This window comes from Capsella rubella, unplaced genomic scaffold, assembly GCF_000375325.1.
Source record: "Capsella rubella cultivar Monte Gargano unplaced genomic scaffold, Caprub1_0 scaffold_1, whole genome shotgun sequence".
Lineage (NCBI taxonomy): Eukaryota > Viridiplantae > Streptophyta > Magnoliopsida > Brassicales > Brassicaceae > Capsella > Capsella rubella.
Window position 1 is genome coordinate 5,422,712 of NW_006238923.1, and position 17,080 is coordinate 5,439,791.

General features: G+C 36.0%; 7 protein-coding genes across 7 annotated transcripts; 6 read left to right on the forward strand and 1 right to left on the reverse strand.

Annotated features, from left to right (window-relative positions):
* The first annotated feature begins 2,638 nt into the window (after positions 1 to 2,638).
* Positions 2,639 to 6,162, forward strand: LOC17898966 (cyclin-A2-3). Its single transcript, XM_006307438.2, has 11 exons — positions 2,639 to 2,800; positions 3,607 to 3,894; positions 4,004 to 4,244; positions 4,344 to 4,480; positions 4,578 to 4,670; positions 4,748 to 4,881; positions 4,964 to 5,039; positions 5,119 to 5,229; positions 5,326 to 5,475; positions 5,566 to 5,700; positions 5,796 to 6,162. The coding sequence occupies exons 2-11, from the start codon at positions 3,679 to 3,681 to the stop codon at positions 5,847 to 5,849; spliced, it is 1,347 nt and encodes a 448-aa protein (XP_006307500.1). The 5' UTR covers positions 2,639 to 2,800; positions 3,607 to 3,678; the 3' UTR covers positions 5,850 to 6,162.
* Positions 6,163 to 6,321: 159 nt separating this feature from the next.
* On the reverse strand, positions 6,322 to 7,059 carry LOC17897351 (auxin-responsive protein IAA5). The gene is made up of 3 exons (XM_006305673.2): positions 6,729 to 7,059; positions 6,541 to 6,625; positions 6,322 to 6,448 (listed from the first exon to the last, which is right to left on the reverse strand). Exons 1-3 carry the CDS (start codon positions 7,057 to 7,059, stop codon positions 6,388 to 6,390), a joined length of 477 nt encoding a protein of 158 aa, XP_006305735.1. The 3' UTR covers positions 6,322 to 6,387.
* A 1,146-nt stretch (positions 7,060 to 8,205) lies between these two features.
* On the forward strand, positions 8,206 to 8,868 carry LOC17899309. The gene is made up of 2 exons (XM_006304705.2): positions 8,206 to 8,579; positions 8,685 to 8,868. Exons 1-2 carry the CDS (start codon positions 8,206 to 8,208, stop codon positions 8,866 to 8,868), a joined length of 558 nt encoding a protein of 185 aa, XP_006304767.2.
* Positions 8,869 to 9,232: 364 nt separating this feature from the next.
* Positions 9,233 to 10,507, forward strand: LOC17897754. The gene is made up of 4 exons (XM_006304766.2): positions 9,233 to 9,275; positions 9,537 to 9,996; positions 10,106 to 10,234; positions 10,333 to 10,507. Exons 1-4 carry the CDS (start codon positions 9,233 to 9,235, stop codon positions 10,505 to 10,507), a joined length of 807 nt encoding a protein of 268 aa, XP_006304828.2.
* A 639-nt stretch (positions 10,508 to 11,146) lies between these two features.
* On the forward strand, positions 11,147 to 12,153 carry LOC17898167. Its single transcript, XM_006303763.2, has 3 exons — positions 11,147 to 11,472; positions 11,562 to 11,684; positions 11,800 to 12,153. Exons 1-3 carry the CDS (start codon positions 11,192 to 11,194, stop codon positions 11,978 to 11,980), a joined length of 585 nt encoding a protein of 194 aa, XP_006303825.1. The 5' UTR covers positions 11,147 to 11,191; the 3' UTR covers positions 11,981 to 12,153.
* Positions 12,154 to 13,161: 1,008 nt separating this feature from the next.
* LOC17900217 lies at positions 13,162 to 14,096 on the forward strand. The gene is made up of 3 exons (XM_006306225.2): positions 13,162 to 13,565; positions 13,648 to 13,773; positions 13,880 to 14,096. The coding sequence occupies exons 1-3, from the start codon at positions 13,186 to 13,188 to the stop codon at positions 14,094 to 14,096; spliced, it is 723 nt and encodes a 240-aa protein (XP_006306287.1). The 5' UTR covers positions 13,162 to 13,185.
* Positions 14,097 to 14,996: 900 nt separating this feature from the next.
* On the forward strand, positions 14,997 to 15,653 carry LOC17897773. Its single transcript, XM_023790254.1, has 2 exons — positions 14,997 to 15,421; positions 15,506 to 15,653. The coding sequence occupies exons 1-2, from the start codon at positions 14,997 to 14,999 to the stop codon at positions 15,651 to 15,653; spliced, it is 573 nt and encodes a 190-aa protein (XP_023646022.1).
* Positions 15,654 to 17,080: the final 1,427 nt, after the last annotated feature.

Sequence of the window (17,080 nt, forward strand, 5' to 3'; positions counted from 1 at the left end):
ATATTTATTTTTATTTTTTTTCTTTTTCCGAAAGCCAATGGTTTACAATTGCACTCACGTGATTGTACTGTAGAAATTTAAATTAGTATAGAGAGACATGGACCACCAAACATATCCATTACGTAAAAATCCATTTGTCTATCAAATTCATATGGTCTCAAGAAAATCAAAGATTTGTTAGTTAGTAAATGCGGTCAGGGGATTGGAGGGAAAAGCTGAGTTCAAAACTTCAAACTCAGACCAACCCAACCATACAGTAAATTTATATATATATATGCGCATATAATAAATAAACTTCAGATCTCTCTTTAACTTTTCTGTGTGACTTTGTCTTGTGTGTGTGTGTGTTTTGAATATTAGATCTACCTTTTTGGCTCTTTGGATGAAACATTATTAGGGCCATGACTTCTTGTTGTTACGTCCATTTCTCACTTTGCATTTTTACTCTCAATTCATTATTTTAAAAAACTTTAGACTTTATAGTAACCAAGTCAAAATAAAATAATAAGACTTTCGGATACACCAAAGTTTTTTTTATTTGAATTCAAAACTCGTAAGAGTCTTTGATCATATAATCACGTGTTGTAACTAATTTCAAAAGAAACTATGATTGACTCATGATCATACTTATCAAACAGAAATATCGTTGACTTATCATATACTCTTACAAGTTTACAAAGTTTTTTTTTTTTTTTTTAAGTTTACAAAGTTATTTTGTCTGTTTAGAATACTTGTTATATAGAAACATGCATATCATAAATTGAGAGTTATACCAAATTTGATTATATGTGTATAGCGTGTAACCGTCGGTAAAATTGGAAAATAAAATTAGAGTTAATTACAAATAAGGCACTTTTCTTGACATATCATTTCGTTTTAGGTATTTTCAACAATTCTTTCCAAAACAGGTATTCAATCAGTGTAAAAAGTCTGTTATGTGCTCTTCTCATATGATGTCATTTGATCCCAGTCTTCGGCGATCAAGGAAGAAAAATTAGGGAAAACTGTGTAATAATCCCCGAACTAATTAAAGGAATTACAATCCACCGCTTCCACCTCCGTATGCTCCTCCTTCACCACCACCGTATCCTCCTCCTTCTCCTTCACGTCTTCTACCACTGTTGTATCCTCCGCCGCCACCTCCTCTCGAGTAACCACCTTCGCCACCACCACCGTTGTATCCTCCCTCGCGTCTTCCACCACCGCCTCTGCTGATCCATCACCTCCACAGTTGCCTCCGCCACCGCTTCCTCATGATTGAGCCTCGTTGACGGTGATGTTATGTCCATTGATTTCTCATCCTTGAAGGTCACGAATCTGAATCTCTTTGACCTTCCGATCTTACGGTCGATGATGATCTGTTGAACTATAGAGAAAACAAATCAAATCAGCAACACAATCTAACGAAGTTGAACAAACGCATATAGAAAAACTGAAACGGACTGTAATATATGACAAATTGTTTAAAATTGGTTTGGGTTGATTAAGTTGCTACTAGGGTATAGTTTTTTTTATCTCCTTACATACTCGTGATACGCCATGGCTTGATGTTTGTGTGTAAGTGCCAAGAAGGGCAAAAATGTCATGAACAGAGGATTTTTGCTGAGTTGTACGTGACTACTGTATTGAGGTCCTTTTTCGAAAGAAAGGAATCGAAAAGTGCCCATTTTGTTAATATTCCCATAAAATTAGTAGGACTCTCAAGAATAGTTGCACACCGTTGTATTATTAGTGTAAATAGACACACCATGGTTAAAATAAGTATAAACTATCTTCAATCATTATTATTGTTACTGTTTTTTAAACAAAGATTACTACATAACAAGAGCAAACAAAGATGTGACAAGAAACATGGACAAAATTCTAAAAAGCAAGAAGACGAAGCTTGGCCAGAAAGAGAACAAAGATCTCTGCAGCATTTACCATATATACACCACTCCCTCCCACTCGACACTCACGATGAAGTTTTTTTTTTTTTTAATCCGTGTTGTTGTTGGGACCTCTCCGATTTGGACTGTTTTTACGTTTTGGGCCGGGTTAATTAACAGATTTGCTACAAAAGTGAAAAGAGAGTAAAAACATGTGAACCAAAAAAAAAAAAAAAAGAAGGAAATATTAAAACAAAAAGTTGTAATAATAATGGCTAGGGATGGATGGATTCTTCTACTTGTAGCCTCGGTTGCTTCTCATTAAATTAGTAAACGGTGTGAAATTAATGACACATTATACCATTGTACATGTAAAAAAGGATAATAAATGTGGCAAAAACAAAAATCACAATTTATATACTCCATATCTCACGGGTTGATCACCCAAATCTATGTTTAACTACGCTTCTAAATTCATATAATTAAGCACTAATTTATTAAACTAAACTCAACTTTTCATTTCCCCCAATAAAAATCTCTTCGTCTTTTTGTCTCTCTCTCTCTCTCTCTCCCCTATGTTTATGGACCTTATTTATGGTCAACAACACTCAAACATGTCAATTTTTGTTTAATTTCATTCTTCTCTCTGTACATAGGAAAAAAAAAAAAACATTTTTGTAATGTTTTCTTTTTGAAATAAACACTGTTTTAATGTCGTTAGTAAAGTTATTATCTTTTTCTTTTCTTTTTTTTTCCTTAATTATTTCTAAATGTGTCTTCTTTATCGTTTAAACCACACTAGTGTGTTGTGTGTCTCCGCTCATTCTCAAAGACAGTCTCTTTCCCCAAAGAGCGGATTTCACCATCTCGATCTGTGTCCAAAGCTCCTATCCTTTTCTTCTTCTCCTGAAGAGTTTTCTGGAGCTTCTCAGGTCCAATCTCAGTCTTTTTAACTTGATTTCGTAGTAAAGTTTTCGTTTTTATGCTCCTGCTTGTGCATCCGCGTATCTGCATTTCGTTTTCGTTTGAGCCGCCGCAAGTTTTCAACTTTTTTTTTGTTTTTGGGGGGTTTCTTGCATAGTAGTCCATTTGCAAAGCTTTTCTTAAGTAGAGTGTGAAGAAAAAAGTAAGACAGTGTGAGTTGATTTTAGGCATAGGGTTTTGTGGGTTCTTTTGAGATTCCTGTAGATGTTGCAGCTCTGATTCATGGGTTTGCAGAGGTTTCCCACGATCTGTTCGTTTTCCCAAGAAAATGTGGCTGCGTCTCAAGAATTTTTTTGATGAATGATACTTGTTAAAACCCCAACAAAGAAAGAAAGAGTAGTTGGATTCTCGAATATTGATTTTCCTAATATTTTTCCTTCAAATTTTGGAGTGATATTTTCTGTAGATTTTGTAAAATTGAGGTTCTTTTCTGAATTACTATATGCATTGTTCGATAAGGAAATCAAATAACTTTTGATTCTACCATTGAATCTTACGGAGTTTTGAAAAAAAAAAAAGTCTGAACCTTGGAGCTTGAATGTATCTTCTATTGATACTATTGGTTCAATGGACCAAATTTTCCTGGAAAGTTTCCAAAAAAAATCAGTTCGTTCTAAGTTTTGAGTCAATCTGGCCATCTTTTTCAGTACATCTTTATATGCATTGTTGCAGATGAGCAATCTCCTCTGAACAGTGATCTCTCTCTATTGCCTTAATCGTTGATCTTTGTGTTCTCTTGTTTTCAATTTGACAGATCGGAGGAAGATGATGCAGTCCTAAGACTCAAGACTTCTTCAAGGCTGTGTCTTCTCGTGAGATTTCAAACATGGGGAAGGAAAATGCTGTGTCTCGTCCACTCACTCGTTCTCGTGCCTCTGCTTTACGCGCTTTAGAAGTGAATTCTACTACACAGAATCAACAGAGAGCAACCACAAAAAGACCAGCCTTGGAGGATACAAGAGCCACCGCACCCAACAAGAGGAAGAAGCGAGCTGTTCTAGGGGAGATCACAAATGTTAACTCCAATGCAGCTATACTTGAGGTTGTTAAAGTACATTCTGTTTCTATATAGTGTTTGGCCCCCTGTGATATCTGTGAAGATCTTGTGAAATAAAACATGCATCTCTGAAACATAGGTTTTGCCATTTCAGGCCAGAGACATTAAGCAGATAAAGAAGGGACAGGGAGTCGCGAGTTCATCCCAGTTGACATCTTCTGCTACTTCAGAAGTCACAGATCTTCAGTCCGGGACCAATGCAAAAGTAGAAGTTGTATCAAATACAGCAGGAAACCTGTCTCCCTGTAAAGACACTAATGAAACAGCTGATAACTGTATTGAAAAGTGGAATTTCAAATTGCCTCCAAGACCTCTTGGGAGATCAGCTTCTACAGGTGATCTATTTGACACAAATTTTCATGTGTTTAGTTCCTATTGTATAAAGGAGTGGTCTTTAGTGACTTATAAACCTTTTTCTCTGCAAATGGTTACAGCTGAGAAAAGTGCTGTTATTGGTAGTTCAACTGTACCGGATATCCCGAAATTTGTAGACATTGATTCAGATGACAAGGATCCTTTACTGTGCTGCCTTTATGCCCCTGAAATCTACAACAATTTGCGTGTTTCAGAGGTACTTCCTAGGCTTTAATAGTCACTTAAAATACTTGGTAAGCCAAAGCACTTAGAGTTTGATACCTTGCGCTTCTGTGTCACTTCTCCTTGAGCAGCTCAAACGCAGACCAGTTCCCAACTTTATGGAGAGAATGCAGAAGGATGTCACCCAGTCCATGCGGGGGATTTTGATTGATTGGCTTGTGGAGGTTAGTGTTTAGTTCCACTTTTGCAGCTTCTGTGCCCTTCTCCGATTTCTCACAAAAAAGTCTGTTTTTAATCACAGGTCTCTGAGGAATACACACTTGTACCTGATACTCTCTACCTCACAGTGTATCTCATAGACTGGTTCCTCCATGGAAACTACGTGCAAAGACAGAAACTTCAACTGCTCGGAATCACTTGCATGCTAATTGCCTCGTATGTTCCTCTCAACGCACGAGTAAATCTCGTCTCAAAAGTGAAACTAAACTTATAGTTGTTTCTATTTAAAACTTTACAGAAAGTATGAAGAAATTTGTGCGCCACGCATTGAGGAGTTTTGCTTCATTACGGATAACACCTATACAAGAGATCAGGTATTCCGAAATTGCTGTCTAAAACCTAGAAAAGAAAGTGTGTAATGTACGAATGTGTTAATCAAATCGTGATGTGCAGGTTTTGGAAATGGAGAACCAAGTACTTAAGCATTTTAGCTTTCAAATATACACTCCCACTCCAAAAACGTTCCTCAGGAGATTTCTCAGAGCAGCGCAAGCCTCTCGCCTGGTAATACATTTTGCAATTTGCTCACCTATCTCCTCTTGTTACAAAGTTTAGTAGAAAGACTGAGAATTTGTCGATATTTGATTGCTGATTCGGCAGAGCCCCAGCCTTGAAGTCGAGTTCTTAGCCAGCTATCTAACGGAATTGACATTAATAGACTACCATTTCTTGAAGTTTCTTCCTTCCGTTGTTGCTGCTTCAGCAGTTTTTCTTGCCAAGTGGACATTGGACCAATCAAACCACCCATGGGTCTGTAGTGTCGCTTCTCTTTCTCTATATCCAGGCATAGTTTCGTTCCACGAAATCTTTAACTTCTTTTCGATTTTTTTTCCCCCGCAGAATCCAACTCTTGAGCATTACACAACGTACAAAGCAGCGGATCTGAAAGCATCTGTGCATGCCTTACAAGATCTGCAGCTTAACACCAAAGGTTGTCCCTTAAGTGCTATACGCATGAAGTATAGGCAAGAGAAAGTAAGCTTATACAGTTAAACCACATACGAAAACCTGTCTGGTAATGTTTGAGTTTGGTTTCCTTGATTCTCATAAGACTTATTTTGAATTTGCAGTTCAAATCTGTGGCGGTTCTCATATCTCCAAAGCTACTCGACACACTATTCTGAAGGTTTCAACTCCTAACCGAAATAGATTTGTCACATTGATGGTCCAGGGCGTCTTCATTCATCTACTACTCTTTGTTCATAAAACAGTCCCCACAGTCCCACTCATCTAATACCTGGTTAGAATTCGGTTTAGCCTAGTTTGATCCGTGGTTTGGTTCTTCCAAACCCCGGCACATCTAATCAGTAACAAGAGGTTATATTTACTGTAACGAGATTGTACATTTTTCTCCCATCTTGAGGCAATGTAAACAGTTTCGGAGTTTCATATCATATTTCTGATATGAATTATTTATATCATTGTAGTTTACAGCGAGTTTCTACTTTCATTGATTATTTATTACCAAAAGATAAAAGATGAAAAAATCATGTAAAAGAAGACAACTTCTCATATATATCATCGATTCGAAAATTTCGGAAACCTTAAGACTTCCGAAGAGAGACATATATTGAGTAGTAAGTACTACGTGCCGCGTGCTGGTCATCCTCTGTAAATATGTATATCAAGATTTCTTTAAGGCTCATAAAGTGATAAAACCATTCATCCTCTGTTACATGTTCTCTTCATAATCCTTAACCTCTTGCATGATCCAAGGAACAATCTGCGCACAAATAATTTTGTAAATTTGTTAGAAACCAATTAAAACAAAACGAAATTAAATGAAGATTAGTATAGAGATAACTGGAAACATACTCCCAAGGAACGTCTCCCGCAAGCATCCAGTCTCCATCTCTATCCTCATATATTGGTACGCATTCACTTTCCTTTGAAGCATCATCTTCATTTCCATACATACAAACATTATATGTAGTTAATAACCTTAATTTAAGACCAGAACCAAAAATATAATATTTATAGAAATATGCAAGAAATTAACTAACCAAAACTGATAGAGCATCCGAAAAGACTTTGCAGAGCGGAAGCGAGATCTCGGTAACATTCGTATATTTCCAAATCGATCTTCCTTAAAAATGCAGCTCCGTCTACACTCACTTTCACGTACGAAGTTTTGGTCTGTTCGAGACTGTTCTTTCTCCGGTACGAGCAAACCGGTGGCCAACCCACAGCTTGACTCTTTGTCGCCCGTTCACATTTCAAGCCTCTCTCAGCTTCCGGAGAAGCCCTCTTCTTTCCGGAGACAGTGATATCTCCGGGAAGACCTAGCCGTAGCTCGGTGATCGCGAGTCCAAGAATGCTACTCTCATTCGCCATTTTGGTACTTTTTTTTGATTCAAGTATATTGGTGTGTTGGTGTGTTTGAACTTTATCATTACGTTCGCCACATTTATATGTTCTCGTGGGAACAGTAAACGATGCCGTTTGAGACAAGCTCGTTTTAGCATTGATTTATCTTGTCGGACCCATTCGAAGATCTTGTCGAAAGGTTTTATGACATTTTTCTTTTCATTCCTTTGCCGCTTCGTGTTTAAATGTCGATGATCTGGATCCGTTGATTCGACACATCGGACGGCTACGCTCTTGTTACCGACAAAGTAGGGTTTCTTTCTCAGCCGTTGGATTCATAAAAAACACATTACTATCTCTGTTAGACATCCCATGTTGTGTGTGATTTGTTTATGTCTCTCTCCCATTCGTTTAATCAACGACATAAAACTAAAACAACATATCCATGGTCGAGTATATATGATAGTGCACATTAAAATCTACGTGTATTTTTAAATACTCATGTTTCTTGACAACCGAACACGTGTTACTCAAGGCTAAGACAAGTTATCTATGGCGTCCTCCAAACACCCGTACGAAGGTTAATTATTTCTTTTTTTTTCCTTACACGTAACACAACATTACGTAAATAGTTTCATATACCTACGTTTTTGCAAAAGAAAAAAAAAAAGCAATAAAAATATGTTTATAAGTATCTAGTTTTTGCAAATTCACACATGCGCCCGATACTTTGATTAGTTACAATATAATCACACAAAATTTGGCTATTTGCATAAATACCTTCGACTTCTGATATTCACACACGTACCAGGCTCTTTCGTTATTTACACATAGACACCATATTTTCTTTTTTTGTCACTTTTGCAACGAATTGGAAACGGAAGTGATAAAAAAAAAGTTATGACGGAATATTTCCACTTTTTATTAGACATTTCCAATTTGTATAAGATAATTCCATTTCTTTTTTTCTTTTTTTGGGCACAATTCCATATCTTGCTATCTCCAATTGTACATTGTTGGAATGTGAATATTATTTATTAGTTGATGGATAAGCTAGTCTTTCCATTAATTTGTGAATTGTGCGATTATAGTTAAATTTTCTAGGTTTTGATCAGTCATGTAGAGTGCATATATTGTCGGCTGGCATTAGCCTACACGTACGACTTTGTGACAATGGAGCAAGAAAACCACAATGACAATGATGAGCACATCATCGACATTACAAGCGATGAAGATTCTTCAGCAGTATCGTCTTTGGACGAGGGAAGCTATTCTTCATTAAGCTCGTCTCCGTCTACGGATGAAGACGGTTCAAGTTCATCTACGCGAGGCTGTGATAGTTTTTGGAATACAATGCAATTACTAGTTACTTTGGTTCAGATTGTTGCAGCATTAGTAATATTGACTCTGGCAAAAGATGAACATCCACACGCACTTTTGTTAGCATGGCTCATCGGTTACACTTGTGGCTGTGTTACCATTGCGCTTCTTCTTGTCCAATCGTGTGTCCGCAAATATAACCAAGTTGGGGTTTACTCAAGGACGAGGTATAACAACCATTTTTTTAAAAGCAAAACTATATATTGCTTTGTTGTTATTGAAACTAATGAATTTAGTTAGGTAAAATTAAAACTAACAAATATTAGTGGCAGAATGGATGGGGTGATGGAGGTTTTGAAGATAGTGGTTGAATGTATCTTTCTTGTATGGTTAATCTTGGGGATTGTATGGATTTGTGATGCACACTCATCTCCTTCTGATGCTCCTAAACTTTACAGGTTCAACTCTCAATCATGTCCCAACAAAGATTTTGTTAAATTAATCCTAATTGATTAATCAGTACTCACTTCTGTCTTCTTGATTACCCTTTTTCAGGTTATGTGTAGCCTTCATTGCTTTCAGTTGCATTAGATATGCATGTACAGTTCTACTATGTGCAGATTCTCTTGGGGATGGACTAGGATGTGGATTTATTTCTCAGAGACCGAGCCATGATGATGTGAGTATTATAAGATGATAATAATTATAATATGTGTCTGAATTAAAAAAAACCTAATTTGTTTGTTGTTAAATTTTTCATTATTTTAATGATGGTGTTCGATCAGTGTTGTTGCATATGCTTGAAGAAATATGGAGAGGCAGCAGAGGTTACAAGGAAACTTGAATGCTCGCACGTATTTCATTCGGCGTGTATAGACAAATGGCTGAGAATCAAAGCCACTTGCCCTCTCTGTCAATCACTGGTTAGGGGATAATGAAATCAGGTTGAGGTAATTTTTTAGGGTGTTTAATTTTGCTCAAGATATTTTGTAAATATTCACTACATAAAAGTGTGTGTTACCATGCACACATAAAATGTTACTGCTTTGATCTGCATTTTTCAAGAACCTCTCCGTAATTACTTGTGTCTCCTTAACTGACTATTTAATAATGATTTAATTTGTAAAATACTATATAGTTGACTTGTGTTGATCTGGTCTAAAAATGTTTGTATAATAATTTAGCACCAAGAAGGAAAGGTATATGCTTAGTGTGTCAACGCGGATGTAAGATAGACTTCTATAGCTTTTTGATCGGAAAGAAACCAAAAAGTGATCAATATGTGGAGAGCTCTTTGTTGACCGAGAGTGAACACATGATCGACATCTCAAACGATGGTAGTTCTTCATCAAGTGATGATGATCAGCAACCAGACGAGGTTGTTGAATCGTGTAATGATCCGTACACAAGTGAAAGTGTTTGGAATTCGATAGAGTTTGTTGTGACTTTGGTCCTGATTGCTGCAGCCATTATTGTTCTGATCCAGCCAAGAGATGAAGACCACAAACAAATACTATTGTTCATATGGATCATCGTTTATACTTGTGGCTGTGTTGCCACTCTTCCTATCCTATGTTGGCGATTTTGGCATTATAACCGGAGTGTTGACCTCGATTCTACAGAAGAATACGCAAGAGAGATAAAGTAATATATTTATAGGAATAATTGTGTTTCTCAGTTGAACTCTCAGTTCTCTCTTTTATGCATTAGATTCAGATCATATATAATGCATATGGTTTTTATCAGTTTGCAGAATCAACAAGGATATGGACTTTTTTATGACTGTTTTCTTCGTGGGTTGGTTTGTGGTGTTGCTATGGATTTGTTCTTTTACGGCATTCGACTCATCGGCTCTAGATGATACTACTCTTCAATTCTTCTGGTGCTTATCATATCCCTTGAAACGTAATATTGAACTTTCACTTTCCAATACATGCAGTAAAAGTAATACTCACCCATTTTTGTTTTACATTTTCTTAGGTTATGTGTGGCTCTCCTTACTTTCAGTTGCATTAGATATGTTTTTCTGAATCTAACATTGGCAATGGTCTTTTACACCACTCCTCTTCTCTTACTCACCCCTTTAGTCGTATGTGTTCTTCTTGCTTTGGAAATCGTCAAAGGCATTCTATCATTCATTGTATCATGCTTCTGAAATCCAACTAACATTGGTAACATGAGAAAAATAGGAGTTTGAGATCGAAGTAATTTTTTTTTTTTTTTTTTTGACAGCATATAATGTTAATCTGTCAAAATCCTTAATGGGCTGAATTCCAGCTCCACCTTGTCAGTCGTGACCAATGGTTAATGGGCCCTGAGTCATTGACTCATTGTTCCTTGGGTCCAAGTCAGATTTGATATTTATTTAATTTTGTTAACGTCCTACAATTTATATTAAAATGTTTTTGATCTTGGTGTAGTAGGTCTTAAAATAACAATTTAGCTCCAAAGTCGTCTACCCTTTTGTGTTTCACTGTAGAACACTATAATTTAGCACCACTTGCAATTTTGTCTTTTTACTAATTCTTTCAGTGTTAAAGACGACTTAGAATTGGTAATCATAATAATGTAGTAATTTGTGTTAGTAGTTTGGTTTTTTCACCATTCGGATTCAAATATCCCTTATATCTACAAGCCTATAAGCAAAAGAAAGAGAAACCAATCTACGATTGACTTTTGAACTATATCTTGACGTAGACTGGTCTTAAAATAATAGTTTAGCTAGCACTAGAGCATTATAGAAAGAGCCTATATGTGCTTTCTATGTTTCAACTCGGATACATATGGAGTTTAACTTCGACTGTACAAAATAGAAAAAAGAAAAAAAAAAGAGTGATCAATGGAGGGCCCTTTGTTGACCAACAAGAGAGAGCACATCGTCTACATTACAACCCATGGCGAGTCTTCAATAACAGAACATGGATGGGTTTGGGTATTGGTCGAGTTTGTAGTGACTTTGATCCAGATTATTGCAGCCATATATTTGCTGCCTCTGACAAAAGATGAACAACATCCAGACCTAGAAGAAATTTGGTATATATGGATCATCGGTTATATTTGTGCCTCTATTGCCACTCTCCCTATTCTATGTTGGCGTTTATGGGATTGCTCAGAGACAAGGTATATGTAAACTCTGTTCTTTTTTCTTTTTCTTTTTAGGCATAAGTAGAAACTTGTTTCAATAATGGTTGACATTGATTTGCATGCAGCGAGGCGATAGACTTTGTGGAAAAGAAGCTTCTTGCATATTTCTTCGTGGGTTGGATTGTGTTTTTTCTTTGGGTTTTTCTTACCGAGTTGTCATCATGTCTAGATACTACTCAACACTTTTGGTACGCATCCAACTAAATTTACAAACTATACATATATATCCACCAAAATATATATATACACAATATATTCACCTAGCTCTCTAAAACTATTAATCAACCATTGTTTCTCTTTCAGGTTATGGATGGCTCTACTTTTCTTCAGTTGCATTCGATATGTGCTTCCCAATCTCGAATTTGCAGTAAAGGTCTTCATATGGCCTATTGAATATTGTCTTGAGCAGATTTCGGAATTTTTTATAAAGATTTTCCACGGGATCGGTGTAATCTGCGGCTGCATTGACGACGATGACGACTAAAAAACAATGATATAGGATCATGTCTTTGTTTTCAACAGTTGTTAATAATACTCTATGGCTCTGTTCATTTGGTAGTTGTTGATCAACTACATGTTTTGCTGTTCATGTACTAGTCGTTGTTACCGTGTTCTTCATTTACTAGCTATCGTCATTATATATTTTGTTCAATGCAACTGGTCATATTGTATTGTTCGTTTTGTTATCTATGATAACCTTTCAGTTACAAAAGTTCAAATACAGCAAATCATTTTTTTCTATTAGAGCATTAAAAAATTGGCATGCATGTTTACAACTTTACAATACAATTTAACTCCCGGCCTGTCAGCTATGTGTGCCCAAAACCTCCTATGAATAAAAACTTTTATTATCATCAGCTTTGATCTTTTTAATTGGCTGCCTTCCATAAAACTACATCGTCCTTAATTTGGCTATCTTGCATCAGCTCTCTTTCATAAATGACTTATAACTTAAACTTTAATAATTACTCTATTTTAAAAGCGCCCGACGATTAACGTTAAGAATTGGTCTTGCTGTGTAGACTGTAGATTACTCTTCATCAGATTAAAATAAGAATTTAGCACAAAGGGTCTACGTTTAGTGGTTCGATAATCAATATAAAAAATTATCTAATTTGGTCTTAAAATAATAAATACACTCTCTAACGAATAGGAAATGTCTATGCTTTGTTAATTTCCACCGCATGTAGCGTGTTGCGTGTAAGCAAATATTACTATTTAATTTTATTTATACTAAATAAATTAGAAATTCATACTGTAGTACTGTACTACTGTTGAATATCGATATCGTATAAAATGTTGCATTCAAAAATATATGTCCATGCTTTAGGGTTTTATCTTAGAAATAATCGATAATACTTAGCACCAGGTTATTTTATAATAAAAGATTACAAGTGACTGATCAAAATATAGCGTATCAATTCGTGCTACACTGTCACTGGTAGAGTGCTAGTACTAGATGAACACCGAGTAGTTGACTAGCGGCTACAGTTGACTTTTGCAGATCTTGAGAGGTAGTCTGGTCTTAATATAATAGTTTTTCTTTTCTTTTCATTTATCATAACATAATAGTTTAACACGAAATATTTTAGAAATCAGATAAATGTTGATCTGTTTTGTAGTTTAATGCGGAATTTAGATAAACTTTAAACCCAATAGGACAAAACAGAAGAAGGTAAAACTGATCAGATGGAGGGCCCTTTGCTGTCCAAGAGTGAGCGAAATGATGTTACAATCCATGGTGATTCTTCCACAAGTGATGAGCACGTCGTCGACATTACAGTCAATGACGATTCTTCATCAGCTGATGAGAAAACACCACATGAGGGTGTTCAGTCGAGTAGAACTGATATTGATGCAGTTGTTTGGACTCTGGTCGGGTTTGTTGTGGCCTTGCTCCAGATTGTTGCAGCCATTGCTGTTCTGACTCTGACAAAAGACGAGCAACAGCCTTCACCAAAAATATTGGTTACACTGATCATCGCTTATACTTGTGGTTGTATTCTCACTCTCCCTATTCTTGGTTGGCGTTTCTGGTTTTATAACCAAAGTGTTAGCTCAGAGACAAGGTATATATATATATATATTGTGTTTTATTTTATTTTATAAGGATTATAAGCCAAAATCGATACCGGTTTGATTGATTTGCAGGATAAACGAGGTGATGAACAGTTTGAGAATGATGCTTGGATATTTCTTCGTGGGTTGGATTACGGTGTTTATATGGCATCTTGTTAATAACTCATCATCTATAGATTATTCTGCGCCACACTTCTGGTGAGCATCAGAGCAAAAGTTACAATTATATATATGTCCCCAAAAAAGAAGAAGGATAGAAGTTATTTGTCTCTAATAATATATATCATTGATTGTGCTTTTGCAGGTTATGTTTGGCTTTCTTTGCTAACAGTTGCATCCAACATGTGTTTCGTAATCTCCACTGTTCGGTGATCTGTTTTGTGTTTCCTCTGCTGCCACGTTTTGCCGAAGTTGTGGACTTCATTGGTGACATTGATGAGAAGCTAACTATAATTGGCTTGGTATTCATTGCGTGCGTTGGAATCCTTACGTGCATCTGCAAATGTAGATCACAAACTTAAATAGATATATCATGTCGTCTTAGTTTCTTCTTTCTTTTGCTTCAATCTGTTGTTGTTAATTATATGCCTTAGTCTTTTACTTGTGAACCGATTACATCTGCAATATAATCATTTAATAAGGAACTGTACGTATTTGTGAACTGATGATAGTCTTTGAGTTCCTTTGCTAGTCCAATTTCTATATTTGGGATTTGGTTGTAAAAGACTATATAATTTAGAACCAAAGATTAATTATTTCATTGTAACGCTGACATACTAATTCACTAATAAGTAATCGTATATAACTGATCTTGGTGGTAATTAAGTAAATAAATAAAAAAAACATTTAGCGCCCAAAAGTCTACTCATTGTGTTTCATTGTAAAAGACTAAATGTTGAGAGTAAGAGTGGTCTGGGCCTAAGCAACAATAACAGCCCAACAAGAAAATCAGAATCATCAAGTCCACCAGCCCAACAAGAATGTCTTCTCCTGCAACAAAACAACATAACTTCCGTACAACAGAGGCAACACACGAAGAAAACAAAACCTGCTGGAGAGTGTTGTGATATTGTCTTATCTAATCGTTATTCACTCTTATCTAGTCGTTATTTAATAAAACAAAAACTGACTTTGAATTGGCATTGGTGTCCATTTGGTCTTAAAATATTAATAGTTTAGTTGAAAATTAATGTCTATTCTTTGTAATATGTGTGATACATATCTACATTGTTGGGGAAAAAAACACTAGTTTACAAATTGACTTTTGGACTAGATCTTGACGTAGAGATTGGTCTTAAAATAATAATTTAGCACCAACAATTGGAGAGCGGTGAATGTGCTTTGTATTTCAATGCAGGTTTATATATAAGAACTATTAATTCGATTAGACAAATTAAAGTAGAAGAAAGCAAAACTAATTAATGGAAGGCTCTTTGTTGACCAAGAGTGAGAACAACGTCGACGACGTTACATTAATCCATGGCGATTCTTCCTCCAATGAGGAGCACAATGTCCACATTGCTGATGAGCACACCGTCGACATTACAATCAATGGTGATTCTTCATCAGCTGATGAGCAAACAGTACCACATGAGGGTATTCAATGGAGTAATCCATTCACAAGTGGATGTGTTTGGATTTTGGCCGAGTTTGTTGTGACTTTGGTCCAGATTCTTGCAGCCATATGTTTCCTGAATCTGACAAAAGATGAACCGCGTTCAGAACTACATGTACCTCTGTTTATATGGATCATCAGTTATACTTGTGCTTCTATTGCCACTTTCCCTATCGTATGTTGGCGTTTATGGCATAATTATAACCAAGACGCTAGTAGCTCAGGGACGAGGTATAAACTAGTTTTTTTTTATTTTCTTTTTCAGGCATTAGAAACCGACATCAATAGTGGTTTACTTTTTTTTTTAATTTGCAGCATCAACGAGGTGATGGACGGCTTGGAAAAGTTTCTTGAATCTTTCTTCGTGTGTATGGTTGTGGTATTTTTATGGTACTTTTTCACCGAGTTATCATCACGTGATAATGATGATAGAGAAAATTGTGGAATCTACCATGAACAATAACATTTTTTATATCTAATGCCAGTTTTACTTTTTCCTTCTCTTGGGTGCCATATCTCTAATTTAAAAAGACTATTCTACCCTTGTACAATTGAGATCAGTTTTGTTTTTATTTTCATTTTTTTTCTTTCACATAAAGCTATACTATCTAACACCTACGAAACTTTTCAGTGCTTTTTTCACTTTTTTAAAAAAAATTTCTTTCTCTCCAACTCTCTCTTTTGTGGGTATTAATATTTGTTTTTAATCTAGTTTATGATGAAATTGTTCGACTACAACGATGAATAACGATGCTTCATTCTAAGTATGTGGTCCACGCTAGCAGACTAGATCCATTTTTCCAGCCCATTTTTTCTCTATCAATGGACCAGATCTAATAGACCAGAATCGATATACCAAACTTGTCCATCGTACAAATCTTCCAAAACCACAAGCGTTTGATTAGAGGATGAAACAAGTGATGCATCTATGGAAGTCGTCATCTACGATCCATTTAGGTTTATACTTTAGATCACACATTTTGTATGTAGATAGACTAGATCCAATGGACTAGATCTGGTGGACTAGATCCAATGGACTAAATTTGGTGGACAAGATCCTATGACAGAAATGTTGTCTCTACTAAAACTGTGGAGCTTCTTCCGCCTAGCCAAGATATACACTCGCCGAACCCGAGAACCCTACCTCCAAAGCAGAGTTATAATTGTCGACGCCGACGAACGCGAAAAAGGTGATGTCGACGTCGTTAAGGCTTCCATCGAGGCTGAGGTTGCATATGTAAAGAGAAGTTGCAATTCCAAATTTATTCCCTTGTGGACTTGAGTTCCATTATGCTGTTGTCCATTGTAACACTATAATTTTGTCCTTATCAGATCGTCTCTTCGATCCACTGCGGAGGACATAAATCCTTGTCCCTAAACACAAACTTTTGATGGACCAGAATTACGCAGCTGAGGACGGAAAATGTTGTTGATCACTTATACAACTAATCCTATATAGTTATCATTTTCTAGTGTCAGAAAACCTACTAAACGTATTGTCCATCTCGCTACTCTTTTTTTTTGTATGGAGATGGACTATATAAAACTGTTTTCAAAGTTGTCCTTTGACTATTTTATTTCCTGTAGACAACATCGCTGAAGACAACACTAATGGACCACCATCTAAGGGGATTGACTCTTCTTTATTATCTAATTATTTAACTAATCAATTATTTTATGGGTATTAGCGTACACTACTCTCATTTAATGCTCTCTTGGGCAGCTACAAAAAAAAGGTCAAACCTGCTACAGTTTTTTTGAATCCAGCGCTCTCTCTCCTTTTTGCTGAGGGTAATTTTGTCAATTATTTTTTATCATTATTAACTATATGGCATTGCAGAAAATACTTTAGAGAAAATGGCAGTTCTAAATTTTTGAGTTTTAAAAATG